General features: G+C 44.7%; 1 protein-coding gene across 1 annotated transcript; it reads right to left on the bottom strand.

The window, feature by feature from the left end:
- Positions 1 to 678: 678 nt before the first annotated feature.
- Positions 679 to 11,595, bottom strand: samd7 (sterile alpha motif domain containing 7). The gene is made up of 9 exons (XM_063220137.1): positions 11,521 to 11,595; positions 9,902 to 10,020; positions 9,196 to 9,322; positions 6,361 to 6,485; positions 5,964 to 6,045; positions 4,721 to 5,415; positions 3,713 to 3,831; positions 3,487 to 3,597; positions 679 to 992 (listed from the first exon to the last, which is right to left on the bottom strand). The coding sequence occupies exons 2-9, from the start codon at positions 10,002 to 10,004 to the stop codon at positions 753 to 755; spliced, it is 1,602 nt and encodes a 533-aa protein (XP_063076207.1). The 5' UTR covers positions 10,005 to 10,020; positions 11,521 to 11,595; the 3' UTR covers positions 679 to 752.
- Positions 11,596 to 13,911: the final 2,316 nt, after the last annotated feature.

The following is a 13,911-nucleotide window of genomic DNA, read 5'->3' as shown; positions in this document are numbered from 1 at the left end:
TAGGCTAAAACCTGAATAAAGGTCTGTTTTACAATAGACTGCTATGCATATTATGAACATCGAAAGAACACTACCATAGGCCTATATCTGCCCATTTTTTTTGTTTACTAGTTGTTATTCAACTGCTTTGAATATTAGTCTGTGAAATGTAATGGTATATCTCATATTCACTTATCTTTTAATGATTCAATAAAAGCCTTGTTCATTTCACAGTTTTTTATTGTGTAAAATAATGTACAATCTTGCTGTAAAGTTCTAAAAAATAAAATGTTTACACATCAAAATGCATCAATGCAATAGGAAAACATAACAGAAGACAGAAAAAAACTTAACTACAGGGTGCTGCAATTCATCCTTCACTTCATCAGTAAATGAATGGAAATTAGTCAATAGTCAAGAGCCAGGGCATTCCCTCATAATGTGCAGACGTTAAATAGCAAAAATAAGCCCCATTTTGTGTTTACAGATACCAAACTGCAATATTGTAATTTAGCTTCATTAACACCCTATAGGCAGTTGAAAACAGGTAAACACTGTGAGAATTTTTGAATGAATGCCATGGAAACAAAATGATATCAGTAAGTGTCTCACATAGACAAACAAACACACACACACACACACACACACACACACACACACACACACACACACACACACACACACACACACACACACACACACACACACATGCTCGCACGCACACACACGCACGCACACACAGAAAATCAGACACACACATTCGCAGTATAGAGCTATGCTGATTTGCTGGCTGGCGAGGGAGGGTTCTCCGTCTCTGAGCCAGGCTCTGACGGCTTCAGGGCCTCCGTATCCCGGGAACAAGGGCTGCCTAGCAACTCCATGCTGTTGCAGTTGATGGGCGAGCTGATCTCCGAGGAGTGGTCCACGCTGGGCTTCTCTGCCGTCGGGTGCATGGCCGGAGTCGCCAGGGGCATGTTCATCATGTACAGCGCGCTGCCGAGTCGTCGAGACACCTGCCACACGAAAAGCCATTATAGTAGCCTCTTAGTGCAGATGGTCTCGGTGGGCCTATTCACTATTTTCTGAAAATACTCAACCACATCATAACATTTTCCTTGTATGACTTATATGTAGAAAGTGACAATGAAAGCTGACTTGACTTGACTTGAACATCATTGCCATTACATTACTGAGAGCCATAAGTACCAGATTAAGACATAGCCATTACAATTTTGGTGACAGTAAGGTTATGACATAGGCTTTGTGCTGAGGGGTTAAATTCGACTGGTTTGTAAAGTGTAGTCAATGGTTACAAGCACATCATAGGACTGTATACCAGTGGACAGTGTCCAGGTAATGAAAGGAGGGATACAAACTTGTCTGTTGTGTGGAAATGGTAACTAATAGTAATAGGCCTATTACATAGCACTGATTCTTGAAAGTTTGGCAAAAACATGTCCCTGCAGTAAAATATTAATTCTGTTGAAAATCAACTAAATTTTCACAAACAAAATGAACCCAGGTAATGGCCAAGGGGTCTGTCACACGAATACACAGTTGTTTGAAATATTTAAGTGTAATTTTATTACTTTTCATGGCTATAAACCTGTCCACACCCTGTAAAAACGCCTGTCCCAAGGACTGGCATCATCATTTCAATTGACTTAAAATACAAAAATCACTAACAGAATTGAACAATATCACCATGATGTGGAAGACCATATTAAAGTGGTTCTACAGATGTGCACATAGTGGATGTAAAACAATATATATAATATTTACTATTATTTACAGATTGCTCAAAATGTGTCCAGCATATTGGTCACCACCGTCAGATTTTTTCTAAAAGACAATAAAAGCAGGTATGCACAAGGTAATTTTCACTACTGAGGACCCCTTTTCAAACCGTTAGCTCTACTGCCTACTTCACCATCACTGAAGCTCCTGTAAGTTTATTATTTTGTCCTCAATTTGTTAATTTGTTTGGACACTGGTACTGTCCCAACCATAAACTGTCAACACCGTCGGGGGTTTTAATAGTATTGTATTACATTAATGTTAATAAATATATTTTTTTTTCAGAAAAGGTATGAAGCACCCAAGAAACAGAGCGAAAATGAAATGGCTAATGTGAACAAACAATGCATAATATTTAAAAAGAGTGTTTTTTTGTCTCACACCGTCAGATGTCACCACCGTCAGATTTTGTTCTGCTCATCATGTTGTTCCATATTTTACTAAATTGTGCTGGTTAATGAAACATTACTAGGCATGTTAGTAATAATTGTGATCCAAAATGATACTCTAGCCACCACTGAGGTGCATTTGGAGGTTTTTTTGTCAGAAAACCTGACGGTGGTGACATCTGATGGAGTTCACCAAAAAACACATGTTTACGTGTTTTTGACATGTTTTAAGAATATGCATACAATAAGTATCTACAGTTATGTTGAATTGTTAAAGTAATTCACTTTAATACAGTAAACATGTGTTTTTACTTCTAATTCTGTCTGCCGCTGTTGACAAAACAAGAAAGAGCCCATTTTATGAAAAATGTTAAACATGGGGAGCTTGGCCAATGCATTCACTGCACAGCCAAGACCTACATCTATGATAATACACCTCTATATTTTGGATTTGAACAACTTAAAAGCTGTTTTTACCACATTTTCAACAACCAGTGGCTTACTTCCTAGATAATCTAACTAATGAAGTAAAAACACATGCTCATACTGTGCACACACAAAAATAAAGTGTTTATGCAAGATGCCATTGACTTGAGAGGCTAAATGCAGGTACTAATTAGGCCACTTTCACCACTCTCAGATTACTGTCACCACTGTCAGTTCTTAAGTCACCACCGTAAGAAGGAGTTTTGGACATTTTAAAGGAATGTGCTTACAACATTTTCCTTAGGAGTTGTTGAAATATCAAAGTAATAGCCAATTTAAGCCTACACGAATATTTGTGAAATTACAAAAAAATGTTTGTTGTATTTAGGCGTTAAGTAAGCATCGTATGACGGTACATATTTTAAAATTAGAACACATGAAACAGTATTAAAATAGAACAAAAGTGAATTTTCAACATTTAAAGGCATATGTGTGAGCCAAAAAACACACATAATCACTTGAAAACTCCAGATACATATGCAACCAAATCAATACAATTTTAATAACTTTTAATTGTGTCTGACGGTGTTGACAAAAAACAAGGTATGATCGGAGAAAAGCCTGATTTCTGAAAAAAATACATAATGGGGAGATTGGCCTTGTGCATTTCTGAAAAGCCAAGACCTTAGTCTACGAGGATATACCATATAATTTTGTAATTCACTTTGTTTTTTTCTGTCAACATTACAACCTGTTTTAGCCACTTTCTCAAGAATCAGTGATAGGCATCATGATTATCAGCAATCATAAAAAAGACCTCACTCCACTCATGACCTCAAGCGATACAATGAAAGTAATATAACCTACGATTACATATGAACACTTAAATTCGTACCTGGGACCTGATCTTTAGTGCCGGGCCCAGCTTCATACCAAACGTATCCAGCAGATGATCTTCCGTGATGAGGGGCAATGTCTCCCCATCTATCATGTGGTCTTTAAAGGTCTGCAACATATATTTTGGGTGTACTTATTATCAGTTGACTTATGAACAGAATAACAACTACATTCTCCATAACAGTACAATAGCAAACATGCACAAACGTGGGAAGTATAATCACCTGTGCGTATTCCGAGCAGCTAGGTATTTCCACAATGAAGTTGTAGACGTCATCGACAGTCCACTTCCTGATGTCTTCAACTGTTGACATCTCTTCGCCATTGAAGAAATTGTGGGGACCTACCAGTGAAAGAAAAGCATTTTATCAGATGTTCCCTTTAGCATACACATATATGCTACACCAAACTTACATGTTCTAGAGAACTTAATTGTGGACAAGGTGAAATAACGTGAACTACCCAGTGTAAAGAATGAATGAATAATAATGAATAAAACACAGAACATTGATGATACATTGTTGCAACATTGTTCTTCCTCTTTTAACGTTTGTCCAGGATTAAGGGTGAGAACCTCCTCAGGGAGCATATTGGGTATTCTATTCACCCATTAAAACATGGCCCCTGTTAGAAGTCAGCTGTTAGGCTACCAGAATGGCAATGGCCAAGTTATTCAGTAGAGGCTCTGTGCAATGTCAGTGTAGTATAATGGCATAGTTCAGGTTTTTCAATGACTATTACAGCGTTCCACTGGAGAGGTGGTGAGCATTAACCCCTTTGCATTAACCCCTTTGCGCAGCCCATGTTATAACCTTACTGTCGTTTAATGGTCATGTCTTAATCTGTTACTTAACTCTCTGTAATGTCATAACAATGTTCTTATGATGTAGTTGAGTATTTTCAGCAAATAGCCAAGTGAATAGGGCCACCGGCGACCACATCTGCACAAAGAGGCTATGGCTACAGGATGGCCATATCAGTTTACACATCCAGTACCCAGTGTTAATCTTACATATTGTATTATATTTATTTTATTTACTATTTATTTTTATATTTGACTTAATTTCACTATTTCTGTTTTAACATTGTTGTTAATCTATCTGTTAAGCACATTGAGCTGCATGTCTTGTATGAATTGGGGTAAACAAATACAGTTATTATGATTGTTATTATTATGATTATTATTATTATTATCTTTATTTCCCCACAACTGTCTTCTTGCTGTAACTCACCAGGTGGTATGAAGCCGTTTCCTGGCATGGGGAACATGAATGGCAGGCCGGCGAGGGGCCCAGCAGCTGAGGGGTACATGAACTTCTCCTGAAAGGCCGAGCAGGGGTTGGGCATGTCCTTGTCGCCCACGCCCGGCGTGCAGTTGTTCACGTCCGAGCAGCCGTCCTGGCCCCCGATGCAGGCCTTCCTCAGGCCCTGCTCCCCTTCCTTGTAGCTCTTCCTGCCGTTCCCCTGCGCCAGCTCGACCTCCATCTTGACCTGGTGTGGCTTGTGGCTGTCGGACGTCTCCCCGACCAGCTCACCCTTCCCCTCGACCTCCTTCTCCTCTCCAGACCCGGCCCCGGGGCTCTGCTCCACGCTCTTGTCCTCCGACGGGCCCTTGTGTCCAGACCCGTTGCTGTCCACCGTCTTGTGGTTGGTGGCCCGGCGGCCGGCACGGCGGCTGCGCTCCCTCTGCAGGCTGCTGATTGGTGGATAGGGGCTAGCGGACATCAGCAGACTGTTGGCCTGGAGGTCCTCGAGGGTGGTGCGGTGGACGAAGACGTCGTGGCCGTCCGGGAGGCGCTGGCGGCCGCGGAAGGCCATGGGGTTGGCCTGCATGCCCGGATACATCATGGGGTTCTCCATGCCCATCAGGCCCTTCTGGTGGGCGTTCTCCAGCTCCTTCTGGTGCAGTATGGCGTTCATCTCCATTCTGATTAGGGAGCACACATAGGCATTAGGCACACACATACACACACACACACACACACACACACACACACACACACACACACACACACACACACACACACACACACACAAGATGGCTTTTTAAAAATATATATATTTTTGCCTTTTTGCCTTTTTTTGCAGACAGGACAATGTGAGAACAGACAGGAAGTGAACGAGAGAGAGACGGGGAGGGACCGGCAAATGACCCGGGCCGGAATCGAACCCGGGTCGCCGGCGTAGCAGCCCAATCCCTATCATTAGAGCCATGGTAGGGCCAGAAGGTGACCTCTAACAATGAAATCTATGCTAGTGTATTGTAAATTATTTAATTATTTTTTTTTTTTAGAGGAGTGTAGGCTGGTGGGGGTAGTTTGGGTTGTATACAATTAGTCAATATGGCACTGAAGTGAAAAAGCACTTTGGAATAATCATTATTTGTTGTAAATGTTCTTGAAATGTCATTGCATGATCTGGTTGAATTGTGAATCATGGATAAATGTTCTCTACATGCAAAGCTGCATTCCATACCTTGCAATGTTCTGCTTGTGAATGAGCTCCTGTCGCCTGGCAACAGTTTCCATAGGCTCAGACGGCAAGAAACTGTACCCTGCTGTCACAAGAGGAAGAGAAAGAAAGAAAGAAAGGTGTGTTTGGGTCTGTCTGTGTTTATTCACAGTTGAGTCTGTGCTTCAAGTCACAATGCCAAATGGTCCCATAGTCCTGCACATATTACCACTATCATGAGTAGAGTAGTTAATAAAAATAGAATAAAATTGTAAATAAAATTGTGGGTTCTACTGTGACTGCAGTCAGCCCATAGCTTAATAAAATGTTAATATATGAAGTAATACAGCTATATGTCTCGACCATGTAAGAGAAATATAGTGCAGCTTTATTTATTTATTTATTGATTTACAGTTCTGACCTGGTGCAGGAAATCCTCGTCCTGGCATGACACTTGCTGGTGGTGGCATGGGGGGTCCGAGGTGGGCGCTCATATGCATTTGTCTGGCATCGGATGGCACCATTTCAGTGGGTTGCACAAGTTCCCTGTGGAGTACAGAAGGAAGGATTCAGGGAACTGGAAGACCCTGTGTCATGTGAAGTACACATGGTGTCCCATATAGTTACCTTTATACTCATTTAGATCATTTCCTTTGATATCGATTGATTTATCAAACAGTAGTGTCTGCAGTCTGCGGTCTACAAAAGTCTACAGTTGTGTCTCACGATTGTAAGTCGCTTTGGTTAAAAACGTTTCTGCCGAATGCAATGTAATGTAATGTAATGCAATGTAATGTAATGTAATGTAATGTAATGCAATGTAATACCTGCACTCCAGCCCACCAAACTACTTTGTTGTCCCGAAACAGACATTTGACTGGGTTATTCCATCATGGATCTGTCACAGCTAATATGAAAGTCGGAGATTGTTACTCTACTCTCGGGCATCCCCTAGTGCAGGTAGGTGTAGACACGTTAATGAACCATTTTATCAGGTCAGGTTGTCTATTTATGTAGGTGTAGCGAAGAGGAGTAGAGTTGCCCAGCCAGGACTCGAACCCAGACTTTCTGGGGTCATAAATTGGGGCTCTGACCACTACACCAAAGAGCCAGGCTCGTTGGCGTGACAGTCAGAACACACAACCCTAGTGATGGTCACTCCATCACAGTAGGATCTGACTTTATTTTGTGGGCATGCCAGTGGAGAGGGCAGCACACATGACTGAGTTGAAGAGGCAGTGGAGAGGGTGGCACGCAGGGCAGTGTAGTAGTAGAGGACGGTGTAGAGAGGCAGGGAGAAGGGCACATGAGAAGGTGCTGTATTAGTAGGGAGGCAGCAGAGAGGAGTGTAGAGGCCAGCTTAGAGAGTAGAAGAAAGAATAGTAGTGGAGAGGATGGGGGACGTTGGAGTGGGAGAAGAAGAAGAACAGATGATGCCGATGGAGAGGGCTTTGCAGAGGCCAGGGCAGTGCAAAGAGGACGTGGGGTAGGGTAGAGGAAAGGTGATGTGAGTAGGGTAGAGGACAGAGGAAAGGTGATGTGGGTAGAGTGAGGTGCAGAGGAAAAGTGAGGTGGGTAAAGGAAAGGTGATGTGGGTAGGGTGAAGGACAGAGGAGTGTTGATATGGGTAGAGTGAAGGAGAGGTGATGTGGGTAAAGGAGAGGTGATGTGGGTAGAGTGAAGGAGAGGTGATGTGGGTAGAGTGAAGGAGAGGTGATGTGGGTAGAGTGAAGGAGAGGTGATGTGGGTGAAGGAGAGGTGATGTAGGTGAAGGAGAGGTGATGTGGGTGAAGGAGAGGTGATGTGGGTAGGGTGAAGGACAGAGGAGTGTTGATATGGGTAGAGTGAAGGAGAGGTGATGTGGGTAAAGGCGAGGTGATGTGGGTGAAGGAGAGGTGATGTGGGTAGAGTGAAGGAGAGGTGATGTGGGTAGAGTGAAGGAGAGGTGAGGTGGGTAGAGTGAAGGAGAGGTGATGTGGGTGAAGGAGAGGTGATGTGGGTGAAGGGTAGAGGACAGAGGAGTGGGCACTGGACAGGGGAATAGGGGGCAGCAGCTACTGACAGGGTGTACTACAGAGAGTGCATGTGTTAGGGTCAGTGCATTGGGCTAGAGGGCACTGTAGAGGGCCCGCAGAGAAGAGAGAGTAGAGGTCTTTTTTAAGAGACAGACAGAGAGAGAGCAGTGGAGAGGGTAGAGGAGGAAGTAGAGTGAGAGAGAGCAATTGAGAAGAACAGAGGGGTGCCGGTCAATGGGCTCAAGACCAAGACCAATGCACTCCAGCAAAGAGGCAAAAGCAGAGCATGCTGTTGATGAGGTCGGGGTAGAGGGCAGTGGAACGAGCAAGGGACTGGCCAATAGAGGTCAACTGAGACTGGGTAGCGCAGTGAGTGTGTAACGGATGCCAACAAGCAGAGTTTGGCGTGGAACCAGTGCTTGAAGTGGAAAAAAAAGAAGTGCAGGAACCCTAATTGTCCCATTATATCATCCAAAAAGAAGTGAAGGAACCGTTGCCACTTATAAAATGTGGCGCACAAGATTAGTACAGGAACTCTGATGATGAAAATTAAGAGGTGGGGCAACTGAGTTCCCCTGAGTCCCAGAGTGAAAGAAAAAAATCCCATCCCATCCACTCCTGGAAAGAATGTCTCCCAATCCTGCCCACTCCCACTCAAAATCAACCCCACTTCCATTTTCATCAAAAAAACATGCTTTTTTGTTTATTTTTTAAAGAAAAAATAAGCGGCATTCCCGCTTCCTTTTATTTTTATTCCCGCTCCTGTCCGCTGTCATTCATCTGTATTCCTGCTCCTGCCCGCTCCTGTTCATTTTTCAAATTTTGACTCCCATCCCGCGGGACCTACGGGACCCACAGGAATTCCTGAAAAATGTCATCCTCTAGTCTGGACTCATAGCTCTGGACCCAGAGCAATATCGTGCTGTGCCTATGTACGAACTAGAACGTTGACTGGTAGGTTGCGAGTTTGAGCCCAGAGCGGCGAACTAGTGCCAATTACCTCAGTTACAAGTGCAGGTATAGAAAACCAAGGGGCAGCCGTGGCCTAGTGGTTAGGGATTCGGTACTGGAATCGGAAGGTTCCTGGTTTGAATCCCTTACCATCCCATGGCTGAAGTGCCCTTCAGCAAGGCACTTGACCTCATTGGTGCACACAAGGTGCACTGACCTAACGCCACATTGGTGCACACAAGGTGTGGCGTGTACGGTACAGTAGATGTTGGATTGGCGGGCTGTCTCACCTCTCCATGAAGCGCGGCTCGAACTGGGTGGGCACGCCCTGCAGCCGCTGCTGCCCCTGGGCCAGGATCTGCGGCGCCATGGCCATCTGGTTCCTCATCATCAGCTCCTGCCGCTGCCGCATCTCTGCTGAACACATGCCACGCACAGCTCGAAATTAACTTTTTTTCCATTTTGGTCACCAACCAAAATGGCAAGATGTTAATCTTAATGGGTCAAAGTGGATAGTTTGTTGGTCTTTTCTACCAGCCAAACTGATTTTTTTCTGGCATTTGGCCGTTTGGCTGGTGTTAATTTAGAGCCCTGCATGCCACACACAGACATGACACACGGTCCAGGTTTGGTTTCGAAAGTAGTAGGTACATTATTTTCGTTATTACAATGAGATGGTGGGGACACTTTAAGATAATCTCAAAAGTCGTATGGACATGTCCCCACCGTCTACCCCATAAACTACACACAGAAACACATGACACACAGACAGACATGCGTGCACACACACGCACGCATGCACGCACGCACACACACACACACACACACACATCATGGTTACGTTCAACTAAGGCCACTGAGCGGTCTCCCTCACTCTGCCTTTTTGTGCAATAACTTCATTTGTATAGCACACTACAGGACATGCAGCTCAATCCATATATTTGTACACTTGGCAATTAGACAATGTGCTAATGGAGCAGAGTAGGCTGAGCTCACCTCCAGCAGACATGCCGTTGACTAGGCGGTACCAGTGCTTCTCATCCAGAGCTCCCTGCTCCCCTAACGCTGTCATCTTCCTCAGCTGTTCACGCAGGGTCATGACACGACCTGCCTTCCTGGAGGAGGACAGGACGGGAGAAGGAGGGGAGGTGAGGAGGAGGTGGGAAGGAGAGGAGGTGATAAGGAGAGGAGGTGAGGAGGAGGAGAGGTGAGGAGGAGAGAAGGAGGAGAGGTGAGAAGGAGAAGAAGTGAGAAGGAGAAGAGGCGAGAAGGAGGAGAGAAGGAGAAGGAGGAGAGGTGAGGAGGAGGAGAGGTGAGGAGGAGGAGAGAAAGTGAGTAGGAGAATAGGTGAGAAGGAGAAGAGGCGAGAAGGAGGAGAGGTGAGGAGGAGAAGAGAAGGTGCGTAGGAGAATAGGTGAGGAGGAGAAGAGGTGAGAAAGAGGAGAGGTGAGAAGGAGAAGAGGTGAGGAGGAGGGGAGGAGGTAGTGTTGCTACCTGTCCTAGTTTTCAATGATCTCTCCCAGTAAAAAAAAACCTTCCTGGACTCTGAATGAAGGATATCATTGCGTACAAGCAAAAAGGTTGATTGAGTTTGAAATGTCCTGGCTTGTTTTTGTCAGGAAGAGGTGGGAAACGTATGAGGAGGTGAGGTGAGCTGACTGACCTGCAATGACCTCGCTGCTACTTGAACATGCAGTATTCAAGTAATTTCCCCCTGGGATCAATAAATGATACTCTACTCTACTATTCACATGTTCCATGCTCAGCCAGGCCCGCATCAAAGGGATGTCTGGGTTCTATTACACTAGGCGTGGGGACCCCAGATAAAATAATGTAATCCAGTTTCAATTGAAATATGACATTTGTAAAGCAACCTTAGATATGACATTTGCAATACACTTCAGTTGCATTCTCAGGGGACCTAGTGAAGCCGCCTTCAATATAGGCCTAAAGGGCTGGGGGAAATCCTGGTTTGTGTTCATAGTTCTGTACGGCCCTTGGAGGAGGCCTTGGTGGCCCCTTAAATAGAAAAAGGTGTTACACCATATGGCCACCAGGGGCCTCTGTGTTATCGCTGCTCGTCACAAATCCCATCGGCGTGTGTATCCAGTAGCTTTGGCTCATATCACTGCCTGCGGATGCATGGTTGTTACAGACACCACAGGTGGCCAATAAAAGTCTAATGGCACATCGTGGACCTTGGAATAGGGGTTGTACTGGTAACATAATCATAATAATAAAACTAGTATTTTTAGTGCGTAAGGGGATACCAAAGTCACCTCTAGGTGGGAGTATTGAGGAGCACTTTTTCACAGCATGTAAATGTATGCTAAACAAGGTTCAAATGGATGATGTGTTGAAGTTGAAGCAAACTTGAAGAAAGTATTTTTATGTAACATTTTATAATAAATGTAATGTAATGTGTGAAAAATACACAATATTAACTTGAAAGTTATTATTCTGATAAACTATGATCTTACATTTTTAATGTTTGTTCTTTTTGGAACAGAACAAGCCATGACAATTGAGCATGTTGCATCATCCCATGTTGTAATGGACAATTCATTTTAAGTCATAGAATACTGTGAGCAAAATGAATTTGAGTTTTCTTTTACCTGGGTTGATGTGTTTGTGGTGCTGTCTCTCTCTATGCCACAGGTTCCTTTACACAGTGTCTTCACAGTCCAAATGGTCCGCTTTCTGAGACTGAGCCGCATGCAGCGATGAGGAGAGAGGAGAGCAGAGGGGTAGAGAAGAGACAGTGAATCAGTGGGGAGAAGCTGTTGTTGGGCAGAAATTAGAACTGTTGTCCCGCCATCAGAGACGGTGTGACATTTCAACACACCACATCCACACTCAACATAATTTTTTACAACGCATATCTGACACATATCTTGACATCAGCAGTTGAGGAGATACATAGCTAGCAGGAGAGAGGGAGGGTGGGGCAGGTGGAGAGGGAGGTGGGTGTTTAGGCGTAGGGGGTGGGGTGAGAGTGGCGGGATACCCCATTCATATTCAGAAGTGTTTCTAAAACATATACCGGTAGTCTACAAAACCTAAATCAGTGATAAAATGATAAAGATCAACAGCACTTCTTTTGCGACATATGAAGATCGTATTTTGATGAAGCATAATGTTTTATGGATATGTCACTGCTGTGCACCTACTGTGCTGTACTTTATTGCGTGTGTCAAGGCCGTGTAAAGAGAGGAGGCTGCAGTGGAGATCAGGAGAACTCATAAACCACTTTTACACAAAATTAATGAGCTGTGAGTGAATGTCTCGGTGCGTGGTTGCATTTCAATATTTTTAAAATACATCTTAATGTCAATAGGCCAGTTACTGGGTCAGATGTGCCAATCAGCAAAACTTCAGTATTTTTGTGTATGTTGGACTAGGAATATGTGTCACTATATGCACAATGACATATAACACACAGTGTGCGTCCATGCGTGCGTGCGAGCGTGCGTGCGCGTGCGTCTGTGTATGTGACTATGTGTGTGCCTGTGCGTAGTTGTGCGGCTTTTGTGTGTACAGTACTTTCGACTTTTTTGTTTGTTTTGGTAATTAAGTTATTACCCACAACAAGTTTGTTTGGCTTCAGACAATGTTTTGGGGCCTCCCTATTATGACAGTGTAGGTGCTACATGTAAGCAACCACCAGCGCCTCTCTCACCCCCCTCGAGTGTGCACTTGCAGCATTAGCCCTGCAGTGCAAGCCAGTCATAAGGAAGCATGAAGATTTGCCCTTGTGTGTGTGTGTGTGTGTGTGTGTGTGTGTGTGTGTGTGTGTGTGTGTGTGTGTGTGTGTGTGTGTGTGTGTGTGTGTGTGTGTGTGTGTGTGTGTGTGTGTGTGTGTGTGTGTGTGTGTGTGTGTGTGGCGTATTAGCCGCACTTCCCTCAGGAGTCCATCCTAATCTGGGCCCTGTAATCCCCCGGTTGGCCTAGCAGCCTGCCAAGCAACATCTGCTGACCCGCGTGCACACACACAGGGACGGCTGTCGGCCAACCCCCCCATGGACCGGCTCCCGGGCCCCCCTCTTCCCCCAGGATCCTATTAGCTAAGTCCTGACTATACAGCACTTTAAAGGGATGTGTGGGAGGTAATCCCGGCGTTTAGGAGTTTTACCCTCAGCAAACCTTGCCTGTAAGTATACTGGACAATACACCCAGAGTGATAAGCCGATTTGCCTCCATTAGCCCTCGAGATGTCCCAAAAACACCTTGGGGGATAAATCTGGGGTGCAATCGGTTTATGCGAGAGAGAGAGAGAGAGAGAGAGAGAGAGAGAGAGAGAGAGAGAGAGAGAGAGAGAGAGAGAGAGAGAGAGAGAGAGAGAGAGAGAGAGAGAGAAAATGTGGTAGTCGTGGCAACAACTGCCATGACAATAACACCCATGTAAAAAACTCAAGTCTAGACTAATGTGTGTGCGTGTGTGTGTGCGTGTGTGTGCGTGCGTGTGCGTGTGCGTGTGCGTGTGTGTGTGCGTGTGCGTGCGTGTGTGTGTGTGTGTGTGTGTGTGTGTGTGTGTGTGTGTGTGTGTGTGTGTGTGTGTGTGTGTGTGTGTGTGCAAAGGGGTGGGCTGGCAAGAACACTAGCACTCAATTACAGCAGTTGATATTTGTTTCTTGTGAACGTGGACATACACACACGCACGCACACACACACACACACACACACACACACACACACACACACACACACACACACACACACACACACACACACACACACACACACACACACACACACACACACACACACACACACACACACACACACACACATGCATACACATGCATGCACATAGGCCTACACAGTAATAATTTACACAATGAAGTGACGAGCTATCAATCAATTAATCCCATTGCTCATTGAACATTGCAAACAGATCTGATCAGGGCAACTTGTGGCACAACTACTCCTCAGTGTACCCTTCCAACTTGGCATCAAGACAGGTATCTTTTCCCCCCTCGGTCAGACACAAGACACCTGTGGTAAAT

Source organism: Engraulis encrasicolus, chromosome 16, assembly GCF_034702125.1.
Source record: "Engraulis encrasicolus isolate BLACKSEA-1 chromosome 16, IST_EnEncr_1.0, whole genome shotgun sequence".
In the NCBI taxonomy this organism is placed as follows: domain Eukaryota; kingdom Metazoa; phylum Chordata; class Actinopteri; order Clupeiformes; family Engraulidae; genus Engraulis; species Engraulis encrasicolus.
Note: the sequence above shows the minus strand (reverse complement) of the source record. Positions and strands in the feature narration are given on the sequence as shown.